This window comes from Perca fluviatilis, chromosome 12, assembly GCF_010015445.1.
Source record: "Perca fluviatilis chromosome 12, GENO_Pfluv_1.0, whole genome shotgun sequence".
NCBI classification, from domain to species: domain Eukaryota; kingdom Metazoa; phylum Chordata; class Actinopteri; order Perciformes; family Percidae; genus Perca; species Perca fluviatilis.
The window spans coordinates 14,173,880-14,201,744 of record NC_053123.1 but is presented as its reverse complement, the minus strand read 5'-3'; the positions used below and the strand labels follow the sequence as shown (position 1 = coordinate 14,201,744).

Genomic DNA, 27,865 nt, shown 5'->3' with positions numbered 1-27,865 from the left:
TCTGCCGCTCGCTCTCGAGATGGAGGAGGAAGTCAGTGGTGGATTTAACAACTGTTGCTTTTGCTGCTGCTGCTGCGGAACCAAACTACCTTTCAGTCCGCGCTGCATGGCGGGCTAGAATGAAGTCTATTCCAAACCGACACATTCAGTCGGGATCAATGTGCAAGTTCATGGGATTATATAAACTCCTACGTGTTTAAGGTAAATAAAAAAAAGAGAGAGCGAGAGCAACATACGCGCATGAATCTGTTTCCTGTAGGCTATTAACTAACCATTTGTGTTGCCGCTTTAATCCATTCAATATAATTCGACTATCAGTAGGCTACATAGACGCTTCAGAGGTGCCGGAGGCGCATGTCTGCGGCAAAGGCAGACAAGGAGCGTCTGCCTGATGAATGGAAAGCCAGACGGGCTGTGCTGTAGACTGCGGTGGTCGGATAACCTGTTGAATTGCAGCTGTCAGTCAGCTCCAAAGCCATGCAGGCGACTCAGCCAGCAAAACAATCACTTAACACGAGAAACACAGCGCGATGTCACAATAAAACTGGCTTCACGGTTTCTGCAGCGGATGGTTAGCTTACTTCCAGAGATGTAGGCTAATGTTTTCCTGCCAGGTAAATGCACCTTGTCCTCACTGCTTTAAAAACGTTCTGTAGGCTACATCTGCAAAATGCAGCTCTCCCACCGTTTTGCTGCCAAAATAAATGTTAATTCGGCTACCTAAAGCCACGTCTAGACAGTAGAGGCATGTAGTGTTAAATAGAAATTGAGAAAGGGGGGAATAATTTTAATTTCTGAAATTTCTGTCATTTTGTTGGTTGAAATGTCCCTTGAAGGTAGCAGTGGTGTGGACGTGTTATTTGCCTCTACATTTCATTATTCCCACTACCTGCAGTGGCAGTTAAAACGCATGTGAGGCTGTGCAGGTCCGACCTTGAGTCACATCTTCACAGTATAGCTTTTCAACCCTGCCTACCCACGGATTTCCAGTCTCTTGGCTGCTCCCTGTCGCTATGGCTAATTCCTTAGGAACCGGTGGATCCAGTTTGATCTATTCCTCTCTTTCTTTCTTTCTTTCCCTTCGCCAACTTGTTGAGTCTTCCCCCCACGGTGTTCCTACTGTAAAAAAAAAAGTGCGCTGTCCTACGGCTCACTTTATATTCGTGCGATTTCTGGAGAAATGTCGCAAGTTTGAATCAAGTTGGGTGTAGAGTTGGGACTGTGTCGGCGTCGCTTTTAAAGTGGAAAACTCGACGGGACGCGCACAGAAGAAGCTTTGTCACCTGTAGGACACTATGCTCTCCTCCTCAACTTATCTCTGCTTTTCTGAACCTGCTCCGATGAATTATCAGACGTTCCTTTCACTGGACTATTATTGAAAAAGGATTGTTCATACATTTGTGAGAGATCACTGGACGAAATAGGTAATTTTTACTTTTTGTGTTTCATTAAAGGGAGGTGGAGACAACTTACCACCCCCTCCCACCGTCCTTGACTGAAATTACCAAATCTTTTTGCACAGGGGAGACACTTGAAGGTAATTATATGAATCCACCTTTTTTTTTCCCTATATAGGCTATCGCATGCTACTTTATTGTTTTGCTTTCACGTTTCACTTTGAATTGATGGGTATAATGAAGAAAACACATATTTCCAACTAGTATAGTCAAAGTTTCCTCCACGTAGCTACAGGGGAGACTAAATTAAGAGCTCCATTAAGGAAATTGTACCAGGCTCTGAGTCAGATTACCATCATTTTTGTTATACAGTAAAAAAGAAAATAGTTCCATGCAATGAAGCTGACTGTAGATTTGGGAGCAATCTGCATTGGGCCTAGGCTAAAAGAAAAATGCAATGACACCTTTTTAGTTTTTTTCTCCTTCTTCTTTAATGAAAGGGTTAAGCTTTTTGTGGATGGTCTTCAAGGAAGCCAGCAGTTGTGCTGTGACAATACAAATTTGCTGTGTGATCTGACTCAGTATTTGAATAGATATTAATTAACTCTATTTGAATTCTCTCAGATGCAATGTTATTCCAAAATATGATAATCATAACACACTTGCTTTGTATGTGTTGCTTCTACACAACAACAACAACAATGGGCCGATGGATAAAGATGGACCCAAACTTGATTTTGTTATTCATAAAAATTAGAATCAACTTACTAGTAACTTACAACATATTTACGATTTCCTCAAAGACGCCTGTTGACCCCATGTGTAATCGACATGTCCATAAATTTTTAGAAAACAAGGTGTGTTAAAGTGTATCGCTTAACAGTTGAATGCATTGTGTTTCATTTGAAGTTAATGCTATTCGTTCTATTAATTGCTTCATAGTTCTTAAACCAGTTTTGCACAAAAAGGTCAAATGTAACCTGAATTCATTTATTTAATTGCCGTGATTGGAGAGACCATGCCAGCTTTAATTTAACAGTTTTCTAGAGAACATGAAACTAAAACATGGCTGTTCACACATTTAAAATAGTGTATTGGGTAGCTTGCTAAATATACGTGACTACTTCTCTAATAAGAAAACTGCACAGACCAGTCTCTGCTGTAATGCACCTCTGTACACTGTAATCCATGCACCTGAAGATGCTTAACAGCCTTGAAATTGGGGTATTAATATGACTTTAAACCTTTTAATAGTTTACAGGTTTGTGATCAAAATTAAATCTGAAGATACATCATTGTTGCATTATATTGACACAGAGCTCAGGCTGCACAGCTTTTCAAATGCACATATTTGGTTTACAAATTAAGTAAGTAATATTTAAGTAATATTTATTTGTATTCTCTGCAGCACTCCCAAAGAACTTGAAATGGAGGCTCCCGATGGTTACTGTGCTAGTAAGTCCTCATATCGCTTACACACTACACACTGACACTCACTTACCCATACTTTACATCCAAGGTCAGAGTTTATGCAGTATATCGGAATGTGTGTCTGTGTTTTGTTGTAACGATAATGGTGGTAATGAAGACAACTTGCGTCTGTGTGTTATTATGTTATTGTGGCTTTGACATAATTAGCTTATTTTGACTTTCACATCTCTTCCAACTTTTAGATACAATGCTGATACAAAACAACAACATTTTTTGCAATCACAACACTATAAACATTTCAAGGGATTTTCCCTTAGTGCAGGCTTTTTCCTGTTCACCCCTTTAAGGTAGAGAAAACGATTGCATGTAACATCCTGTTGAATGCAGCAGATATTGGATACGCACTTTGTGGTGCTCCATTGCCCTTTTCTGGTTTCCTTTGGGCAGGTCTCTTAAATACATCTCTATCTCTTCCCTGCTCCCCCTCGTATTTTGCTTTGGTATGCAGGTCTAAAATCAGGTAGCATGCTGTTTATGACATCAGTGGGGATTTTAGGTCTCCATTGGGGGTTTGTGCTTATAGGAACACTTGGCAGGCGGGGTATGGGTGGTGGCGGAAGAAGACATGGAGGCTCTTCCTCTCCCTATGCGCCTGTGGGTCGCTTCTGAAATCATACGTTTGGAACAAATAATAGTCTTTTCCGTTAACATGAAATTGCATAAAACATGCATCTCTGTGGAATGCAAGTTGCATCGTTATTACCCCCATGTATTTTACTATATGCTCAATACATTAGGAAGACACTGCTGACTATGAGAGAATATTTCAGTCAAACATCGTACCTGTTGTGACACACATCATCGTATTCTTGCACATAGACCAATATACTCTGCCACACACACTAGTATATCCTACTACACTACCATCCCCTCTTACATGCAAACATATTATTCTACTCGCCATCATAGAACACATGAATGTACTATCTTATCAAAGTGTATTGTATTGTATTTAGCCACCACAGTATATGTTAAAAAGAAAAATAGTATATGTGCTATGTGTTAAAAAGAATAGTACGTATATGCCAAAGATGTAAGATGTAAAAGTGTGTTCAAACTGAACACAAAAGAACATTTTAGAGGTGACACGAGTGCATATAAAGGCAATGCAATCCGCCCTTGGAGGCACAAATTGAGCCAGAGATGCATCTGCGCGAGCTGAAAAATGTTATGCTTGATTGGGTGATTTATTTTATGGCTGAGACTAACAGGGCACTGAGTTCGATAGGCTCAACATGCAGTAACTGAAAACTGATGACCAATTTCATTTTAGTTTATTACAGCAAGTTTGAAACTTCTTTCTTATTCATATGATCAATAGGTTACAAAGCTCTGTGACTAAAATCTGTTCATTAAATGACAACTTTTTTTTTATCTTTAATGTAATATTATACAAAAGTCTCGGTGGAGAATTTTTCATAACTGTAACTAAGCTTTTGTGTTTGCCTAATTATACATGTACTAATAAAACAGAAGGAGGCTTTATCTTTTATCTCTCGCATGTATTCAGCCATCGAACATATCTGAGGGGCAAAATTCTTTCCCAGCACCAAAGGCCAAACCCAGTAATGTCCATCATGTTGGGTAAATTGTTTTTTAAGGTGAAATGTTTAAGATTTTCTAGATGCAGGTGATGCAGGTATTTGTGTCTGCCTACCGAGCTATGTGTGAATGTTATATATATACTGTATATATATGTATATATATATATATATAGAGAGAGAGAGAGAGAGAGAGAGAGATTACTACTGTTCATATTCATATATTGATTGATATGTCCATCATATGTAAGAAAGGATAACAGTATCTGTGACTCAGAATAGTAGTATGAGACATAAAGCCTGACAGTGTATTTAATTGTATGTGATTGACAATATTTGTGGTTTCAATTCCTGATTGGCTCAAATTGAACATACTCAAAAGGCAGAGAGACAAAGGTAACATTTCTGAAAAACCAGAAGGACCTTGCTATTGCAGTGACAAAACCTGGTGTTCCTAGTGGCAGGATTTCAATGCATTGACAGCAGTACCGCTGAGCAGGTACAATCTTTGTTTTCATTAAGGTCGTTCAATAATCAGGAATCAAGAATTTAAGATGCCTTCCTGTTTAATCAACTAACCTTCCTTTCAGGCGTTCATTTTTATATGGAAACACTCTTCTCAGACTATTATTCGTAACCACTTGCGCTGTCATTGTCGTTCTTTCTCTTGGATATTCCAGCTTCTCTTAATCAAGTTCCGGTTGTCGGCCATTAATGCGCTTTGTTGGTCTTGTTAAACAGAGAAAAGACACAACCAACTCTAGTTAGAGGTCTAGTTTCTTGCTTTAGTTAAATGGCGTAAATGTCATTATGGACAGGTGCAAACATTAAATGTGTGATGTACAAAGCCAGTGGCAGCCAACAGAAAATGAATAACTATTAAAAATAGCAGTATGAGTTTTCCTCATACCAGACAAACTATCACATTTTAACATTGCATAATTTCAGTCCAGGAGAGTTTCTGTTTATCAGCGAAACAAATCACATTTACTTCAATGATTTGAGGGGAAACACGGGGTCAAGAATCATCTTAACAACAACAAAACACTTCTTCTATGCCTTCAAATCTAAAATCTCAGCCTCATTTACAGCACTCATTTTCTTATCGGTCTTATTTAACAAATTCCACTCCACATATAGTATGTGAAGAAAGGTGTTTCTTTCAATCTTTCAAACTGTCTTTGACCAAAGATGAATAGTGTTCTTCAGTGGAGGAATGTAACAACATACATTTACGCAAGTATTGTACGTAACTACTAATTCGAGGTACTTGTACTTTATTTCCACTTTCCATTTTATCCAACGTTATACTTCGACTACACCTCAAAGGGAAATATTGTACTTTTTACTCCACTACATTTGTCTGACAGCTTTAGTTACTAGTTACTTTTTAGATTATAATGTTTCAAACCCTTCCTGTCCAGCTAAAACCATGTATCTCCAAATTTGGGGATTTTGAAATTTAATATTTCTGTTTTTCTGAGCAGTAGTAGTTCTACAGCAGTAAAATGCAACATACACATTAATGCAGCAGTAATATTAATCCAAAGACATCATATATAATATAATCATACATAAAAGTAGAACACGGACAGGGACCATTTTACTGCACAATGATACGTTAAATATATTGTGCTGATAATACTGGTTTTGAAAGCAGGACTTTTACTTTTAGCGTAGTATTTCTCAGTTTAATATTAAGATAGCAGCCAAGAGAGTACATAAAACAAATTGCAACCAAATGTTTAAATTTTAGTTTAACCATCTGTTAACTTTGCTAGTGACTTGTTATTTCAGCCAGGGAAGAAGAACAGCAGTGTTAACAATCTAAGTATTACTTCTAAGGTAATGTGAGTGAGTTAGAGAGTATGCTTGTGAATACAAGAGGGTGTAATAGGTCGTGCAGTGTGTGATTATGATGATGCAATGTGTGTGTGAGAGTAAGTCAAGTCAATTTATTTATAGAGCACATTTAAAACCAACCTAGGCTGAACAAAGTTCTGTACAAAGTTATATTATGTTATAAAAACAAAGGAAGACAATAAAAATATAGACACAATGAACATCATACAAACAACACACTTCTATACAAATGTCCCTAAACTAAATCGTACGCCAAAGAATACAAATTTGTTTTAAAACAATTCCAGCAGTAGAGGAGGACCTAATATGAATGGGAAGTTTGTTCCAGAGAATATGATTTTTGACCAAAATCAGACAAATCGGATTATTACAATTTTTGTCAGTAAAACATAATCTAAAGTTTTTGTTGCACTGCCAACTTTGCTCAGCATTCATTGCCACATCCATCAAGACCCCTCCGTGGATGCTGTAATATTAATGCAGATCACAAACTTGTGCAGATAATTTAAGATCAGTTATCTACAGATGTATCGGGTTCCTCTCCTGTCTAGGTCACCCCCACCACAAATGGAACGCACCAGTGCACTCTATGGCTTGGCAATTAACAGCAAGTACTTCTGTAATACTTCTGAATAAGGTGTAAAATAACAAAATAACTTTATTCACAAGTTAAATGAATCATTATCTACTTCCAATACAATATCTTACAGTTTTCATGTGAATGAATTTGTCTAGCTCTATTTGTCTATCTGTATAGTGTGTGTGTGTGTGTGTGTGTGTGTGTGTGTGTGTGTGTGTGTGTGTGTGTGTGTGTGTGTGTGTGTGTGTGTGTGTGTGTGTGTGTGTGTGTGTGTGTGACATGTTGTGAATTATTTGTCTTAAGGAAGGATCAGGGTTTAACAGGAAAAACCAGGTCCCATACAGTGTGTATCCAGCAAGCCAGAATGGAAGGCCTCGTCACTCCAGAAAAAAAATCTTATTCAGCTCCTCAACACAGCTAGCTTGCTATTGAGCCATTTTCTTTGTATTTTATTAATTTCTGCCATCACAAGTAGGTAGATGGAGCTTAACTCGGCTTGATTTAGGTTTGTTGTCATTGCATTCTGTTCTTGAACCTAGATACCATTCATAAATCCTTTTAATTCCTTTCTTTTGAATAACTTGTAGGACCTGAAATTGCATTGACCCTTGATTTCTAAGAGGATGACTGTACTTTAGAAGCTATGCATTCATTTGGCATTAATGATGAAGTCAGCAATTGCTACACCTACAAGTTTCATGTGTACACATTTGTTCCTTTCTATTTGCCAGCGTATTAATTTATCCCAATTTGGTGTTACTCAAAATAACTTTCCATCCGGCATGTCTCGAGTGTTTGATATTCTGATCTTACTGTTCGTACAGGATTGACTCAGCAAATGCGGGGCACCAACGCAAACATCAATCCATGCAAGCTAGCGTGTGGTTTAAAACAGTGTTAACCTTATTCATGTTCATAACAAATAAGCCATATTTTCCAAACATTAAAGGTTTGTGGTCCCCTTTTAAATAGGCATGGAAATGCATCTTCTTCACTAGCTGTGTATTTGGTCATCATAAGCACAGACAGATATAATATAAGGTTCACTGCTTCCTTTGATTGCAAGTGATTTCCTAAAGACTTGACCTTTGATGACAAAAGTATTTATTTGACGTCATTCTTTATTAATTAAAAAAGACGTCATAATGGAAGCATTATAAATCTTCATACATTGAGCTTTTGTATAAATTGCTTGGGCAGCAATTTACAATGACCCTTTTACAATAACACTGTTAAAACCTTCTTATTCTTATTTTAGTTCTTAGTTCTTATTTTAGCATGTGAACCCAGGCAGCCCAATGCTATTAGTTTAGGCTGACAGCATCTGCTACACTAATGGAAAAGCCTTCATGACAAATCTGGGCCACTACTGTCTCCAGGACAGCATTGCCAAAGGAGAGCCAGCGTTGGTCACCTGAGATTTCTTCCAACCCCAACCTGTGCAATCCGAGCCCAGGCCCAGGGATTGAGTCATGGACAACGTCTCCCAGTATGCCCCACTCAGTGTGGCTGCCACTACAATGGAACAATACAATAGAGGAGGTTGTCACACTAGGAGGAGCTGTCACAGCAAGAGGAGATCTGACAGATTTCTTTTTCATGTATGATGGATCATTGCAGACATGTTCAGCACTGACAAATTGTAACAAGGCCTTTCTTGTAGTGGTTTCAGATGTAGCACATAGGATGTTCCTTCAATTTTAACTGAAACTTTCCCCAGCTGTGGCTATTGCTACATCAATTTTAAAAGCATGAGGCAATCTGGTGTTATTATAATGGATACTTTGCAGTTTTTCGCAGTCAGTTTGCTTGAGGAAAAACTTTAATTGTTCTTGGGGTTGAGTGATGGCTCACTTTGGTTCCTAAGGGATCTGACACCTGGGTCAGCAGGGGTGTTTACCTGTTGCCACTGTATTGTTCTAGTGACCCTGATGGGGCCGTTGTGTAAGGGGATAAGGGATTGGTTTGCTCTCCCTCAAACCATACAGGACACAGGACACAGGGCTATCCATAGCCTGGGTTCTGTACAGACTGCTGAGAGCATGCAATCTGATCCACATTTGCTGGACATTAGAATCCCATAGGTACATTAAGAGAGTTTAGTCAGTTGTCTTGTGCATTCTGTATGGTAACCTCCATAGTGACCATTCAGGTTAGGCTTTAAAGGACATCTGATAGTAGGATGAAATGAATCATTTTTAATCTGAGAAGGAATTAGGGCTACTGTATAGCATGTGAATTGTTTGTTTAGCAAGATATTTTATCAGCTTTTTATCTGTATGAAAGTGAATAGACCTGTTTATTTTATTTTTTCAGGTTAGGTGTTCAGTGTATCATCACAATCTGTAAGAATCTCATCCTCATAAAAATGATCTTCAAAATGTTTTTTTTTCTTCACTTGACCACCTTTTATTTTTCTCTCCAACCTCATCTTTGCTTTTACAACCCTAATCATTATATAGTTGCATGTATAATATCAAAAACCTCAAAGCTGGGTTTTTTTTCTTCACATAACACATACATAATAAGCATTGTATTGTATTTGTTGTACAGCACAATATAGATTTCTGCGTTTCTGCTTGTCTCCCAGGTAACGGCCAATGCTCTCCCGGTAAGGAGAACTCGAGAATGTTGGCGGATACATCAACACCTAATGGACAGACAGTTCCTCAGGGTCCTAATTCCCCCAGTGGTGAGTGCTCAATCAATAGATACTCATGTTCTGCGGATGCCAAGAACAACCACAGTATGCACACACACTGTTTCTCCTTTAAACAAACATACTGTTCTTACTTGATTAGTTTATTTTGATCATTGTATTTTAGTTTGTTTTAATGAAACTCAACACTTTCACAATAAAAGCCTTCCTCGGTAGGAACTGTATGTTCCATGAACTGATGGAAGGCCTTTATATTTGAAACAGAGGATGTGGTTAGTTTGGATTTGTGGAACCAGAAAATTAACGTGGCCAATGTGAGTTGATCAGAAAACAGGTGCTCCTGATGGATAGGCCAGTAATATAGGCAGGGTAGCATGCCACAATTGGCGTGAGCGGCAAACTGCAAAGCATAAAATCACTATAAAATGCACTCCAAATAACATACTCAAAAATGAAGAGAAACAGAAATAAAGTCCTGTCTCAATCAAGTAAAAAAAAAGAAGAAGAAGAATAATGATGGAACACTTGTTACAGTGAGTAGAGAAGTACAGTAGTTTCCACAGTGAGAGCTTTTGTACAAAAATGTCATATCACACTTGTGCCACAGTATATTGCCCTTACCCATGAGTGTTGCTTGGTTCCTTTAAGTCTACCTGAGGCCTCAGATTAGCTCTAGCGATGTCACTATGAAGCAGCAAAGTAAGAAAGGGGAAACCAAATGAGACGAAGCAGTCCAGGGAGAAAAAGGGAAGCTTATTTCCCACAAGTTTAGAAATGCTGGGAGGCGAGCTGGGCCATTGTTTTCACGGAGAGATACTCTTCACCGATAAGAGCTGTTGTCATTCTGGAAGTTGCCTAACATGATTTGCTATTTGAGGTGTTCTTACAAAAGAAGGGCTGCATCATATGATCTGTTGAAAATAAGTCAAATGTCAGTGCCAGACTCTTAAACTTGCAAGCTTAAACACAGGTTGTGTAGCAATTATCTTGGCATTTTGCACTGTCTGGTAATATAAGGTAGAAGAGTAGAATTACACCCTTTGGGACATATGGCTTTTTCATGAGGCTGTCAGTAAACGCCTCAATCAATTGTGAACTTTTCCCCTGATTTTCTATGGATTATGGGAAACTCAGATCATTTGCAGACTACTGTATCCGGTATAGGAGTTGAAATATGCCATCATTGCATCTCAATGATTTTCATCACTGCTTTTGTCGTAGCAACTGTTTCAAGTGTATCGTCATTTGACCACTCTATGCATTCCACTCTGCCACACTTAGAGACAGATGTTAAGATGCAAGGAGCTGAATAGCAAGGACATTCAGGTCTGCTCCGTGTTGCCAGGATACAGCTGTCGAAGGCAAGGCTCGATCGCGATGTGGGTATTGGCATAAGTGTTTCTTCTGTACAAATTGTGGCATTTGTATCAGTTTAAAGAATGCAGTTGCTTTGCAGATATTTTTCTCTATAGCCTATAAAAAGGAAATGTTGCCTGAATATCTAAATTTCTTTTACTAGCCTCCAAAGCTTGAGAGGACAGTTCATGGATGCAGTCAGATGGGAGGCTTTAGTAAAACAACACATTCTCACACTGATTATTGCCGCAGCAAATACCAAAACAGGATCATCAGGATCAGTAAATTCTGCTTGGATTTTGTCCAAACGGTTTTTCTTTTTCTTTTCAGCACAAAGACTAAAGCCCCTTTCACAAACATTTTAACCCTCATTACCAAGTATGATTCTTGGAAATCTTTTGTCGCAGCTGTAGTGGGAACAAAGTCAAGTCTACCATAAGGGATCAATGTAAGTCAAGTTTTACTATATGGCCCAGAATCACAGGTTTGTCTCAGAGTGCTTTATAAAAAAGCATACTTCTAACAACAAAAATTATTTTGATATTGTTGCGTATGCCAGATGTTTAAAGACTAAATAAGCCAAGAACAATAAACTGTATGACATACTGCATTTTGCTTTATCACAGTATGTCTTTTGTAAAATAGTCAATTGTATATATAGCATTTAGAGTGTAAATGTCTGAAAATGGGGCACATTCCAAGACAAAGGAACAGTTTCCTTTCCCTCAGAAGACAAAATTAAGCTGCTTTGTGGCATGTTTAGAGTGCTGTGTTAGGCAAAAGAGGCAATTCTTGGTCAAGCATTGTCTCGTCTATCTTAAACTGTCATCTCATGTGGTTTGTACAGAATAAAAAAGACTTCAATTACCTTACCTAGCAATGTTTCAGCTTTTTCAGGCTCGAGAATTAGGTTGAATATTTTTGAAACAGATTTGAATGAGGCGTACAGTATGTACAATCCAAGTGATTATTGGGACATGGCTTTAGGTGAATGAAACTGGGTGTAGCTGTGACTGTTTTGTATTTCTGGCTTCTGGATATGTATATGTTTGTAGTATTACTAGTTGCTGGTGACTTATAAGTTGAAACTGCATGGGACATGGCTTTAGGTGAATGAAACTGGGTGTAGCTGTGACTGTTTTGTATTTCTGGCTTCTGGATATATATTTTTTGTAGTATTACCAGACGTGTATAAAGTAATAGAGACCCATACTTGAGTAAAAGTACAAGTGCTCTATTAAAACAGTGACTTGAGTAGAAGTAGAAGTGCTCTTTAAGCATCACACTTACGTAGAAGTACTAAAGTATTCAACATTTTTTGTACTTAAGTATTGCAAGTAGTTTATTTTAAAATGTACTACTCAAATACTGAAAGTAAAAGTAGAAGTATTGTGTTATTTAGTTATTAAAGAAAGCAGTCAAAAGTTTGAATAACATATTGTTATATTATGTCAAATGTTTACCCTAAGGCTAGCCAAAGGAATTAACAAATATTAAATACCTATTATATCATATTAAAAATAACAAATATTAACAAATACTGAAATAAAATATACAATTATCACATGGTGCAAGTAACATGAACATCCTCTCCAGCACCATAACGATTAAAGCCCCAAAAAATGTATCACACACTAGCTAGTAACATGTGTGATGAACAGGAAAGTTAGCAAGCTAGCAAAATACAGATAAACTAGCAACTTCACATCACAAGGTCAAACGGTTAACATTCAGTAATCACTGCAGACTCAAACAACTCAGGAATAGATTAACCTGCTGCAACAATAGCTAAATAGAAAGAGTACAAACTTACATTGTCTCTGACTTCTGAACGGGCAACCGTAATGAAAAGAAACACTGCGTGATCTCGGGGATTTCTTACGTAAATTACGTAATTAACGTACGTAACTAACGTACACACACTGTGACCTACACAGTCTCTGTAGCGTGAGGAATTCACAACAGTAATGAGTAACGATGCAGCACATAAAAAATGTATCGGAGTAAAAGAATTTCATTCATCAAAAATATGTACTCAAGTAAAAGTGGAAGTAGGAGAAAAAAATAATACTCCAGTAGAGTACAGATAAAGCCTTTTAGTACTTAAGTAGAGTAGTGAAGTAGTTCTACTTCGTTACTCTACAGCTCTGAGTATTACTAGTTGCTGGTGACTTATAAGTAGAAACTGCAGGTCATGAATAGTTTTCCGCCACAGCCACCCACACACCCACACACATAATTATTAAGTATTCTGCCCTTGTCATTCAGCCGGTCTCCCATTGCTAGTCAGGTGTTCTAAGCTACAGGGCCTCTGACACTCCCTTTTCTCCCCAGGGACAGCCATGAACCAGACCAGCCTGTTTCTCTTTCTCTCTCTTGTCAATGTGTCAGTCCATCCTAATGCTGTCTACGAGTTGAGTTGCTAAGTTGCTAGGATGCCACCTCCACATGCCCATTTAATGATATATCATTTTGCACAGCTATCACTCCTAAGTCACCCTATGTCCATTGCAGATCAACCCATTATACTTCCAGCCAATCCAGTCCATCCAGAGACCAGCACAGTCATCTCAATCCTTTACAGTTTTACTCAAGTCTATAGAGGCTACTTACTCTAACCTCAATTATAACCACAAGCTGCACCCTTCAGATGTAGACCCCTTCTCTTCTAACCTAACCTAGTTCAATCCATCCATTGCAAATAAACACAGACCATTTCAGTGTAATCTTTTCATTCTTAATCAAGTCATGGAACCCAGGGCCAACCTAGGCCACATAGTTGCCGTATGGTTGCCATATGGTTCATGGTTGCTGTAGAGCGTTTTTTTTGTGGTAGAAGTGATGGTATGGCACCTTCATAAAAACTGCTTCATCTAAATTTGACATTGTAAACTGTGCATCTCAGGATTACCGTTGTTTTTCTTTTACAGAACTGACAATTAAGCAAGAGGAAGAAACAGCGGAGGAGGCTGACAACAGAAGCCCGGGACTTGGTGAAATAGGCGAAACTGGGGAGGAAGGAGTAGCATTGGAGGAATCCATGACTGGCAGCCCAAGCAATTTACAGGATGGATTATCTGAGCCAAACATGACAGCTGATGCAGGAAGTCGACAACCAAACGGTACCGATCAGTACATTTCCAAATGCCATTAAAAGCGTGTAATGCTTTAAAAAAAAAGCTGCCTTGTACATCTTTGGGCTTTGACAGTCAACAAAGGATTTTTCCTTTTCTAATCACTAAAATCAGGGCGGTATGTACGTTTCCCCATCTTTAGAGTGAGTCAGAAACCATTTGCTTTCCTTGACATTGGGTGTGGAATGCTTTCTGTTTATTTTGTTTTTTGTTTAAGGACAATAGCTAAGACTTGGAATTATTATGAGGGAAAAAATATCCTTGGAATCCCCCGCAACCTGTTCTAACTGACGCCATGACTGCTCTGGTTGTCACAGCATTAGGATCATATTTCTCTTTTCCAACTCGCTGTAGATCAAAAGATTTTCCATTAGAACAGCAGACTTTAGTAGTTGTAAGTCCATGTAAAATCAGAAGTATGTACTGAACTGTATCATTCCACATGATATACTGTAAAGTTCACACTGCAAGAGAGATTGACACACGCACACTTCCATTCATTACTCTGGAAAACGTTGCATTTACTGTGGAAAATGTACACAAGTAAATACAGTAGCGGTACCTTTTTTCCTGTAATAATTGTATATATATAGTTCTTAAAGTGATGGTTCGGAGTAATTTCACCCTAGGGTCCTTTGCACCATGACCTCGAGACAAACACTCACCCAGAAGCTTTTTTCAGCTGGGTCGAACAGTGGGAGAGTTAGCGTAGAGTAGCGTTATCAGCTGAATAGCTTAGCGCAGAGGCTAATGGATCCGAAGTGTCTCTTAACATTACCCCACTAATAATGCCCGAAATGATACCAAACGTCTACAGTAGTACAAATAGATTATGCACTCATAAAACGATGGATTGTAAAGTTTGTAAGTACACCAGAAGTTTATGAACACTTGCCTGCTGGCTTCTGCTCTCTGCTGCTGCTGCTGTTACTACCGGGCAGTAAGAGTGCTTAGGGCCGTCTACAAATTACAATACCGAAAAGAGATGCAACACAAATATTTATTAATTTAATGATTAAATAAGGTAATGTCTCCAAACTTACCTCAATTATTACTTGTCTCCTGCTAGTTATACTACAGCACTTACTTTAAAAAATAAGTTAAATTAAAAAATATTTTTGTTGCATCTCTTTTCGGTGTTGTAATTTGTCCCTAAGCACTCGTCTTAGAGCAGCAACAACAACAGCAGAGAGCAGAAGCCAGCAGGCAAGTGTTCATAAACTTCTGGTGTACTTAGAAACTTTACAATCCATCGTTGGTTTAAAGCTTATAATGTTTGTTATTATTTGGGTAATGTTAGTTTAAGACACTTGCCGGATCCATTAGCTTCGCGTTAAGCTATTCAGCTGATAACGCTTGCTACTCGGAACTCTCTCACTGTTCGACTAGGTGAAAAAGCTTCTGAGGGTGTTGAAAGACTAAATTACTCAACACCATCACTTTAAGCTCCACATGTCTCTAGATGGATATTCACAGCATACCCACTTCACCTGATGTGCATGTATTTTGAATAAAGGATGAGGAGAATATGCAAGTTCAACAAAATCTAGTTTGAGTCACTTCAGTTAGGTTCAATTCAATTTAATACTTAGTTACATCAGTTTAATCTAATTTAAAGCAGTCTAACATAAGTGAATTTTGATGTCTTTATTCATTTCAGCACAGTTCACTTACTCCAATACTTTACAACTTTAGTGCACTTTATTTCTTATTAGTGCTTAATAGTTCGTTCTAACTTTCTAAAAACATCTTCCACAATGAGTGTGGTATTGACTTCCTGTGCATGCCTCTATCAGGTGACAGGCCGTTCCAGTGTAACCAGTGTGGCGTCTCATTCACCCAGAAGGGAAACCTGCTGCGACACATCAAGCTGCACACAGGCGAAAAACCCTTCAAATGCCCCTTCTGCAGCTACGCCTGCCGGCGGCGCGATGCCCTCAGTGGGCATTTGCGCACTCATGCTGGTAAGAATCCTCCTCACTCTCTTCTCTTCCCTTCTTTACTCATCCACTTCTGTTGCCCAGAAGAAACTTCATTTATTTCATCAGAAGTGCTTCAGAGATCTGGGGGAAAAGAATCAACCCATAACGCTTTTAAAGCTGGGATAGACTTTCTTTATTTTAAGACACAATACATTTTATATAGGCCTACACATACAGGAAGAATGTAAGAGATCCCTGTGTATTTTTACATAATGCCAGTATATGGCTTAAGTGCAATTCTTCCATTATTCAAAAAACTAAAGGCTTTGTAAATACCTCTTGAATATTTTCCAGAGATATTTTTTTTTCTTCTAAAGCTTGGTGTGACTGAGTGTCAAATATAAGAACGAACAGAACTATGGTAGCCACAGTAGCCATACATGCTGGTTGGTGACTCTCTGTCTCGTATTGTTGCTGGATAGACGCATTGGTGTCTTATTTAACGCGCATGTTATAGACAGCGTTGTGAGTGCTTTGTGGTTAGGTACCAAGGACATGCTGTTCCTTAGTTGCTTGCCTCGCTAAGGAGGAAGCTATCTGTCTGTTGAGAAACATATGGGGAGTGCTGGCTGTCTCTCTTAACTGTAACCCACTTTCCTATCAGAGAGGATGTGCTCTCCCCTCATTTGCACCAAATCAAGGTCAGACAATGCCGTCATTTCTGCCAGTGATGCCCCCACAGAGGGTTACTCATACAAAGTTCTCTTATAAGATAGATGCAGTGTGTTTTGGGGCGTGCATCTTTGCGTGTCTGTAATCTCGGTCCCAGTTGTTACTCAGATGTTTCTTTTAGGCATTTCTTTAATCTATCTCTCCACATCTGTCTTTTTCCTACTCTCACTTCCTTTAATTTTCAGCTAAATATGTTTGTCACATCCCCCGATCTCTTTTTTCCTGTAAATGCATGAGTATGAATTTACACCTGCCTTCCTCTGGTCGTCCAATGGGGAATGTGAGGAATTTGATGTTTCTAAGTTGTGCTGTCATGATGTTCTCTTCCATACTGTACAGGGACTTACTACTCTGGCAGCTCTGGCCTGGAGCCCTGCAAGGAAGAACAGGTGTAGCCAAAAGAGGGAAATACAGCATTGAAAGAGAGGAAAAATGTTAGACAATAGTGAAAAGAGAGAAAGAGTGATAGAACAAGAGGGTGTTGGATTTGGCTGCCATCCCTAAGGCCAGGTTAAATGTTAAAACATGACATTAATTATCTATTGAGGCACATTGTTGATTGGTGAAAAGATAATGCAGTTAACGCTTGAGAGGCAAAGGATTTCACATTTTCTAAGGCAGGAGATTAAAATTCAAGCAAGTTCCCGTTTATTAGCCAAATGAAATCAGTCAAGTAAGTCTGAGTGCACAGTGTGGACCATTTGCATGAATAAGAATAGCGTCTGAAAGGTGGATTCTTCAGGTCCATCCAACATCTGCGCAAGGTCGTGTGTGGGTGGTTATATAAATATGAAGAAGTAATGAAGTCTACAGTATGTTGTGTGTGTGTGTGTGTGTGTGTGTGTGTGTGTGTGTGTGTGTGTGTGTGTGTGTGTGTGTGTGTGTGTGTGTGTGTGTGTGTGTGTGTGTGTGTGTGTGTGTGTGTGTGTGTATATGTGTGTGTGTGCGACTGGAAATCAGCATGGGAAATAATTTTCATGATGACGTTTCATTTAGAAGTTACTCTTTCACTACTCAGAATGAATATTACTGCAATCACCCTATAGTACACCTACCCACACTTTAATAATTTTGAAACCTTTTGTCATTAGCCACCATTTTTTGAATCTGTTCATACTCATTACAATTCATTACACATTCGTCACAATGAACCCTACATGTAGTTTCGAGTTCTGCAGATACAATGTCATTCATAGACCACAAGAGTACTGAATGACAGATAAAGCAGAAAACCTATTATCATTCCAAATGATTCAGTAAAAAGAAAAGTGCCTGCTGATGCAAGATTGGCCCAGCCTGTTTCAGTAACAAGTGGATTTTATTTCCCTCACACAAATCACCAAGAAGTAGTCCAGGGAAGAGCATGTAACATTTACAGCTAAAGGAATATTTATTTCTGAGTAACTCGTCTTCTTATTGAACATATTGTACCGTTTTTACAGCGCAGCGGCGCTCTTTACGCACAGGGAAGTATAGGTGCACTCACCGCGTGTGTGTGTGTGTGTGTGTGTGTGTGTGTGTGTGTGTGTGTGTGTGTGTGTGTGTGTGTGTGTGTGTGTGTGTGTGTGTGTGTGTGTGTGTGTGTGTGTGTGTGTGTGTGTGTTACAGCCTCCATGCCTCAGACTGAAACATGTTTGGTTTCTCTGTTCTCACAGTGACAAGAGCACTGGATCATCATCTTCTTCTAGTAATAGCTGTCACCATTATCTCAGTGAGTCTTACTACATCACATACTGTAGCTAATGATGGTGTCTGGGTCACATCGGTATGCTTATGTGGCCTGCAGTTTACTCAGTCCCTTTATGAGTCATTACATTAGTTTTAAGAAGACTCAACCACAGGACACAGACCTATATCCTCAGCAGTGTTTGCCTTTTGGGCTTTTTCACTTTAATACACTATTTTCAATTCAACTTTTACCTCAATATGGAAAAAGTTCATGTAGTTCCATCGCGCAAAGGTGGTAACACTGGTGACTGTAACAAATATTGGCCTATATTTAGGCTGCCCTGTAAACTCATAACTTAATGCCTTTATTATTATTTTTATGCATTAAATATTTCACTAATCCATTGATCCGTTTAAGTGATACAGCAAGTTGGATGGATGAAAGGGTAGATGGGCTTATGGCTTGACCAAGATAGATAGGATATGTCTTCATCTTTCCACTCGTCTAGGTAGGAAGGAATTGAATAAAATAGAAATGGCACAATGAATCACACTCCACCTCCATAGCAGTTTAACATTGGAGTTAGTTTCCTACCACCACCATGGGATGCATGATCAACTCTGCTGTGGGAGTTAGCTGTATATTTCAGAGACCAAAGTGTTTTAGTGTGTTGTCGCCCACAACCTGTCTTTCTGTCTGGCAACAGTTGTGTGGAATCCTCACACTAGTAGTGGAACATCCATGATCTCAGAGGCTTGCTTTTGGTTTGTTTGTACTCTGACACAGTATTTACTACTACGCACCGCCTGAGCATAGCAGCAGGTTGCATTATCTCATTGGACGCTACCCACTCTCTCTCTGAAGCAGTGAATGAAATTAATATGCTCTCCCTCGAATGTCTTCACTTTTAGTTGGCAAACCACACAAGTGTAACTACTGTGGGCGAAGCTACAAACAGCGCACTTCCCTGGAGGAACATAAAGAGCGCTGCCATAGTTACCTGCAGACTATCAGCTTGGATCCCAACACCAGCACTGGCCCTTACACAGGTAAATTGTTTTACTAAAACTGAAACCATGGAAATGAGGTGGCCTAATGTGTAATGGAAAAGGTACTACAATACAAAGAAAAAAGAAAAGAAAAGGTGGATCTCAAAATCAGTAATAACACTGTGAAGTTTACTTACAAATTATTAATTTGTTGGCGTTATTCCAATTGGTCCAGTATGGAAAGAATCTCTTTAAAAGAGAAGTGAAATTTAAAAAGGCTCATATGAAGCACACATTACTACTATACTTTACAGATTTTTTTCTGGCTATTTATTTATTATTTACTCAATTTATTTTTCTTCCGATTTGTATTTTTTCACAAATTTGTACAACTTTTGTAATTGATGTATAATTACTTAACTGCTTTGTTTGGTTAATTAATTCAATCATTTATTATTTTAAGAAAACTGAGCAACACAAACAGCATTTCCTATGACATTAGGAAGGTTTATGGGGTGAAGGTAAACTGAGGTTATGGTTCAATTTCAGGCTATGATTAAAAAAAATGTGAAAGCAAAATTCTAATTTCCTTTTTGTTTCTACATCCCAAAAAAACTGATCTGTTCAATTCAACAATGTTACTTTTCAGTGTTTAGGAATCAGTGTCATTACACACATACATATATTCTTGCCCTTTCTAACCCCCTTCCTTTCTCAACCTATCAAGGTGAGGTCCCTAAAGAGCCGAGGCCCATGGCAGAGCCCAACACCATGGCTACCTTTGATCGGCCGCCTGTTATTGAAAGGCTGCACAGCAACATGGGCAAGAGGAAGAGTACCACGCCTCAGAAATTTGTGGGTGGGTATTTTAAACATAACCAGGCCGTCAACGGTTTTCTTTACTTAAGTTAGTGTGAAATGTCCACGAGGACCAGCCTGATGTACAGTATTATATCATGTTTTTACATTTCAACTCCTCCATTTGCTTTCTATGAGTCTAATATGGAGGTCGTGGTTGAAAATGATTTGTTGTGTTGTGTTCTGCACTGATGAATTACCATGCAAATCATGTGAAAGAAATGTATTATATGTCTAAGCAGACAGTAGGTAATTTCTACTTACCAATTGCTGTGCATGTGTCTGAGAATGCATTAGTTGAATTAGCATCATGTAAAACCATTTGCTACTGATTTCCTTTCCTTTTCAGTCTTGCATCATACGATATTATATAATATCACACACTAGCCCTGTCCTACTTATAAGCACAGATTTTGTTTCTGAATTTGGTTTTATTTGCCACACTTTAAGAAAAAGTGATTGAGCAAGCTAGAGCAAGCGGTTGACTTAGAGGCAAGGAAATGTTTTTCACTCTGTGGTTTGATACACCTGTAACTTTGCCATTGTTCTTATCGAGAGAAAACAGCTCACCGCATCCCTGTTATTGAGGGGTTAAATAGTGCAGTAGTAGATCTAGATGGGGCTTTCCACCTCATTATACTCGTACACACTGAATATCAGGTACAAAATATGAAAAACAGTCCCTCAAATATCAACAAGATAAGCAAGCAAGTTTGACTGAATAGAAAGGACATTTTGTGAAATAAAACAACGCTCATATTTGTGCACAATATTTTTTTACATAGTTTGTAGCTAAAATCAAGAATGTTGCCCTCCACACTGCATTTATAGTTATTATGTTTTGTGTCTTACATTTTGAAATTGGCATAATCTTGTTAAATTAATTTATTCAAGACAGTCATAGTGCCGCTCTATTTCATGCAGGTGAAAAGATGGTACGCTACAGGTACCCTGAACTAGGCTATGAGATGGGCCTAAAGTATGAGAAGCAACATGAACTGATGTCGGCCCACATGATGGATCAGGCCATCAGCAATGCCATAACATACCTAGGATCGGACACTCTTCGGCCCATGCTGCACCATCCAGGCCCTCCTATCTCTATGGCTGAAGGTGTGCCCATGGTCACCCCCCTCTTCCACCATGTCCTGCCATTGGGCCAACGAACAGAGCGTCCAGGAAACTGTGACACGCTGCCACCACAGCCACCTCAGCCCCATGACTTCCCCAGCCATCCCACCACAAATGGTCCCACTGCTTTAACCAGGCAGGGCAAACTGCGCCAGCCAGGGCAAGAAGAATCTCCCAGCAACAGTGGAGTTGATTCTGCTGACTCAGCTCGCAGCAGCCCTCACGAGAGGCAGGGCTACCACGGGAACAACCCCACTCCCGGCCTCAGGTCTCGAGCCAGTCCAGCGGTGGTTTATTCAGGTGAGCGGGTGACAGAAGCATCACCCAGAAGTGTGGCAGGAATGAGGACTGGAATAATGCGAGTGGCCACAGAGAGGCCTGTGAACCAGGAAGGGGTGCGGGTGTTTGGACGAGAGGGCCAAGAGTTGCGAGCCTTCCAGTGCGAGCATTGTCGGGTGCTCTTCCTGGACCATGTCATGTACACCATCCACATGGGTTGCCACGGATACAGAGAACCATTGGAGTGCAACATCTGTGGTCACCGCAGCAAAGACCGCTATGAGTTCTCCTCTCACATAGTTCGTGGTGAACACACCTTCCAGTAAGAGGATGGGTATGAATTAAGGGAAAGACAAAGAAGGGAAAGGAGCAATAGCCTCATATTCGTTCTTAGACTGCACAGTTGAACGGCACTGTGGACAAGTGTAGCACAATCATAGCATAGACTTCTTTTTAAGCTGCTTATTGTGAATCTGAACAGTTGAACAATCAAATGAAGGTATGGGACAAAAACACATTTTCTACATATTTAAGATTATCAAGATCATATAAGATTCATATACAAGAAGGATATATATGAATGTTCATGATTTGTATAACAGAGCAGCTGTCAGACGACATTAACTAGTTTTCCATTTTAGTCTTATTTGGAAATGTCTCTTGTTTTGCTTGTCCTGTCATGCTTTTGCATATTTTCACTCTCAAGAAGTAATGAACGCATACAAATGCAGTTCAACCAAATAGAATGATGGCAGAGGTAAAGACTTCAGGTAGTGTCTAATTCAATTGAATAATAATACTACCATTCATGAATTCATTCATGGGCATAATAACAGTATGGCATTGAACTGGCCTACTTACTGTGGCATATCACACAGTATCTGTGCAGTTTTCTTTTTCTTTCTTTTTTTATGATGTTTCCATGTTTGTTTTTCCTATGAACAATGGTGGGACACACATAATGTTATGGTCAACTGGTGCTTTGTGTTCTAGCTGCAAGCAACTTGGTGGCTATTTGGACTTTATTGCCGGTGGTGTGGTTGTCTGTGGTTGTATCTATCTGCAGCTGTAGAAATTTGACCAGTCATGCTATCATCTTCAGTATTTAGTTCTGCTTTAGTATTGCAGTGTATAACAGCATAATTTAAAGGGGCCGTAAGTAGGATTGTAGTAGGACTTAGACTTAAAAAAATTTGAACATCGACAACTTCTCAGTCCCTCCCCCCTTTCCGCTAAAGCCCAAAACGGTCTCCTAAGCCCCTCCCCCCACAAGGGAGAATGAATGTGTGCTAGCTGGTAGCAGAAAACTACCTCTTAACAATCACTTTGTAAAATTCAGCTGATGTGATAGCGTTAATTAATACACTTTGGCTGACATATTGCATAATAGGGCTGTTTTTTCATTGTCTTTGCTACACTTGAGTAATGGGCCAGCCTATGCTAGCAGGCAATGCTAGCGGTGCTAGCTAGCTAACTGAGGTTATATTTACTATCACCACCCAATATTTTTTACAATTATCACAAACAGATCACAAACATGTTTACATTCATCTGCACAAGAAGCATTTTCAATTAAACTTTTAAATATAATGCATTTGGAGTTCATTAATTTAATGAAATGATAAAATACACTCAACTCAACTTTATTTACATAGTAAATATAAAACATTTTACACTTAAAAGTGTCATGTGACCCACATTTGTAAATCTTTATATCTCAGTCTCATGAAACTGCGTTTGTTGCTTGTATTGACACTTATCTATCTCCAGGGTTATAAGCCTCTGTTTAGTTTGCACTTACAAGGTAGAACTATTAATTGATCATGAAGAAAAACCACAATGAAAGGAAAACACAAGTACAGGAAGTGCACAACATCTATGGTAATGATATTTGTCAGCCCTGTGCCCCAAAAAAGTTCAATAGCCATGTTTTTCTCATCTGCCAAGGTAATGTATTCTTCACACAAATAACCAAATAGCCGTTTCGCTGGTTGCTCCTATAGAAAATGATTATCCCCTGGTGACTCATGGGTTAGGTGTTGCTTGCAGTTTGAGCGTACAGTTAGATTCCTAAACTAGTATCATGGTTTGTTTGAAACTGGCAGACTATGGCAATGGATACCAAAGGCATAAAGGAGGCTAAAGATACCGCATGGGTTGCTCTTCTCTGATGTACCTCCCTTTATGCTTTTGCTCAACTTTTTGATCTAACCCACTTTGTGTTTTAGGCTGGATGGCTGTGTACAGTATGTAAGTGTAAGTGTTGTGCTTTTTTTCAGTGCTTGGGTACGGGGTCAGGTAGGGTCTGCATTATTAGAGCTGTTTTCTATCATGTTAAATACATGCTTATATGTCTAGTTCAATGCCATCTTTTTATTATATTTTGTATGTCATGACGAATATTGGGAAACATCACAAACTCACCACAAAACTCTGCTATGTCCCATTTTGCGTAGCGCTGCTTTATTTGCAGCTGAAAGCCTACATTTTACTGCATCATGGGAATTGAGGGAGTTCTCGATGTGTATGGTGGGCATTTGTCATGTTTTATTCTTGCCATGATGTTGCTACATTCATGTATGACCTTATACAGAGTGTATTGAGAACAAGACAGCATGAGCAAGAGGAAAGTAAGTGTGGTTACCAATTGGTTTTACTCTGAAGAAGGCACTTCCAAGGCACCCAAAACTGTAGCATTCCTCATTCCTAGCGCATGTATGAAAAATGTAAATGGCAACTAAGAGATTAACCACTTTCCACCTAAAAATCTCTTGTCCATCATCTACAGTGTGTTAAAGCATAACAGATTTCGATTAATAAGGCTAGCTGCAGCTTTTTCATTAATGTCTTTGAACAGATAAGACTGTGCTTTGTACAATTTGCCCTGCACGTTATGTCCATACCATGACTATAGACAGCATTGTAGTTTTGTTTTGCTTTGTTTTACATTGAAGTGTAGGTAGAGTGGGAAACAATCATTGGCAGAACACAGGTTAGTCGTTTCTCTGAAAGCACAATCTTGGAGATGCACATTGCAAACTAAGTTGTATGCTGTTTGTTGTTACAACACTCACAATAAGTTTGGCATTGCTAGTTTTACAGTTTGAGTTTTGCTCTATATTATAAACAGTTGATTCTTCTCTATGGTTAAACTCAGTGATTTACTCTGCTATGTTCAATGTCTACTTGTGATCAAAAGGCAGCTTTTTCTCTGTTTACATGTTGCTTCTCTTATGCGCAACTAGTGCCCAGCTAGCATAAAAACCTACTGTCTGGAAAGTATTGGCACTGGGAATTGTTTACACCTCGCAGCTGTGATATTGACTCTATATATTCCTCTGTTATATCATTCCTGTATATATTTGTTATCTGAAGCCTTATCTGTTAAGACAGGGGTCCTCCTAAAACAACATATCCTTTAAAGAACTCTATGATCAAATGTAAATTAATGCTACCCTGATTTTTCTTCTTCAATCCTCTTTCAAAGGAATACAAATAGACAGACCAGAACTTTATTAACTTGAACTGGGCATAATATATGATGTTCAAATTAAATGTTATTTCCTCCAGGTTATATTTGGTAAGACTTTGGGCCGCAGAAGTATTTTTTCTTTTTTTCATAGTAATGTTGTAATGAGGACAGCCTTGTACATTCTTTAAATGAAGCAGCCATATGAACAAAAACAATAGAGTGAAAGGTCTTCTGTCTGCCCTCCTTGTGAGTGAGGAGTTTACTTGAATATCAAAATCATTGCTATTGTTTCCGATTGCGGGGATGTTTTTGTAAATTTTGAAAACGCGTATGCTAAATGTCTATTTTTCTGCTGAAATGTTAATGCAAACAGTTTTGTGAACTTTTGTGTGTTTTTTTAATTTTAAAAATGTTTACAAAGATGTAAAAGATATGGTTCAGGTGAATTGTATTTTATAAGAAATAATATATGAAAGGTGTATATTTTGGCACTGAATACTGAAATTATCGAGAAACATGTGCCGATTGATCATCTCTGATATTGATAACAACTTTCTGATGTGAGGGCTCTCAGGTATTTGCGTAGGTTGTGTATTTTTACGTCCTAAAATATGTGATTTATTTATCAAAAAGATGCACAGTAATTGAACTTGTTTGGTAATTTCTCATGACTTAAATCAGTCCAACACTGAGTGTGGTGAAGGAAGTTAGATGATTGATCAGCCCTGTTTTCAACATCAATGACATAACATGAAGACACACTGCTGTGAAGAATATAATGTATATTTGTAAGGCATGGGGTTCCTTCTATTAAAGACATGATTTTATTGCCTTGCCTGTTTTGTGCGTTTTGAAACCGGAAGTCAGACAGATTGTTATATCGTTTTCTTCAAAACGTGCAAACTGCATCCTTTCATGCAATTAAAAGATTTTATTGTGACTAAAAAATACAGTTCTTGAATCTTGTGAAACACATGCAAACTTGTAAAACTGAAAAGGTGTCTGGAGAACCGATTTGACCACTTATGTTTGGTATAACTATTCTGCCACTGTTTGGATTTGAACTCTTCTTGTTGTAACTGTGACTTTGACCATAATCACCAGGGAGAAAAGTAGCACCAGTGGAATTTAAATGATGTTATCCCAGCAGTTTTGCACTGTAAAGTCAAAGTCCACAGACCAATATCAACAACTATGGACTCACAGAATATTTGTTTGAGATTCCGTCCTACTGTGTTTTATTTGTATGACAGGCTTTTATTAGGAAATGTTTCCTCATTAGCCCAAACCAGGTCATAGTAACTTGGATAATGTACTGCCCACGCAGCACCACAGTCTGTCTTTCTTCTGTTTAGCTTGATGACAGACTTACTCATAATCACGAACTGCTTTGTACAATATAATAAAACTAACATACAGTATGTAAAGTCTATTTGAGGGCGAATTTCCATTTAAACCTTAATAGGCCAATTTCCTGGCCATTAATCATGAAATTAGAGATACAAGAAAAAAGATAATCAGATTGAGACAATTAAACCCTGATTATAAAGCATTGGGGTTACACCGACAATGTAACAGTTGGTAGAGCCAGCTTATGTTTGTTGTGTTTAATGCATTGCCTTGAAATGAAAATACATAAATAAAAGCCTAATTTCTAGTACAGTGACAAGCAAATCGGAGAAAGCTGATTGCAAAATACATTGTTCTGTCCATAAAATCTTCTATCTTTACGTAAAGAGTAATTTCTAGACAATAGTGCCTTTTAGTTTGCAATGTAATGACTGTGAATGTGGTGTTTGTTCCTCTCCAGTCTGTCTGTCTATGAGCAGGTGGGCGCTAGAGCCTGTTGAAGCCTCTAAATGTCAGAGCAGTCTTCTTCACCCCCTTACTTCTTTAATCTGTGTATTGCACACACACATTCAAACAGCAAAACACACACAAAATCAAAGCTGCGTGAAGGCGGTAGCAAAACTGAGAAGTTTAAAACCTGAACAGACCCCAAACTGTATCTTTTCATCTTCAGATTCCTATTTACCTGCCTGTCAGTTGATTGTTTGTTCCCATCTAGATCATATCTCCGTTTGACTCATACTTTCAACACAGGGGTGATACACCTGCCCTCACTTTCTCTTCTGACAGAAAGACTTTTTCTCAGATATTGCACATATTAAGGAAAACAATAATTTGCTAAATAAAGAAAAACAAAGAAACTGCATTCATTTTGAACCATTATTAATGTTCTTTAATCTAACTTTTTAGTCTTGAGTTAAAGCGTAGCTCTCGCCAAAATGCAACCTAGAGTCATTTTGTGAATATACCAGAGTCAAACTTTCGTTTAAAAGCATAATTAGGACAGAAGCGCCACTTTTAAGATTGACCGTATTCTCGTTTTCAGTCAAATGGCCTTTTGAATGGGAGTGCTAGGGGCACTACTATGATAGCATCAAAATCACTATTTTTAAAACACTAAGAAGGCTCAACACAACATGAAACTTTGCTCAAAGTATCACCAGGGGCTCTACACATGAACTCGAGCATTGAGCACATTGTTTGTGTACACAGAGTTTACTAAAAAGAAAGGTTTTTCTGGTTGCCGTCCATCTAGCCAGTCAAAACGAGTCGAATGAAATGAACGGACTCCATATGAGGCTCCTTTTTCAACTACAAGGTCAATATTGTTTTTCACTAACGACAAAACAACAAATTATCCGTGCATTTATATGGAACTAAGCTTTAGGAGCTTTCCATCTTTACTCTCCACCCTTTTACGTTGCATTCGGAGATCGACTATT

The 27,865-nt window shown here is 38.7% G+C and overlaps 1 protein-coding gene across 4 annotated transcripts; it reads left to right on the top strand.

Annotated features, from left to right (window-relative positions):
• Window positions 1-15: 15 nt before the first annotated feature.
• ikzf2 (IKAROS family zinc finger 2) lies at window positions 16-25,900 on the top strand. 4 transcript variants are annotated; one of them, XM_039818844.1, is made up of 9 exons: window positions 16-201; window positions 1,455-1,537; window positions 2,806-2,852; window positions 9,463-9,564; window positions 13,818-14,009; window positions 15,818-15,985; window positions 19,256-19,393; window positions 20,061-20,192; window positions 21,116-25,900. In XM_039818844.1, the coding sequence occupies exons 3-9, from the start codon at window positions 2,825-2,827 to the stop codon at window positions 21,925-21,927; spliced, it is 1,572 nt and encodes a 523-aa protein (XP_039674778.1). In that variant the 5' UTR covers window positions 16-201; window positions 1,455-1,537; window positions 2,806-2,824; the 3' UTR covers window positions 21,928-25,900. The 4 variants fall into 4 exon arrangements, with proteins under 4 accessions (XP_039674778.1, XP_039674780.1, XP_039674779.1 ...); XM_039818846.1 differs by lacking the exon at window positions 16-201 and adding an exon at window positions 415-614; XM_039818845.1 differs by lacking the exon at window positions 16-201 and adding an exon at window positions 784-1,285.
• Window positions 25,901-27,865: the final 1,965 nt, after the last annotated feature.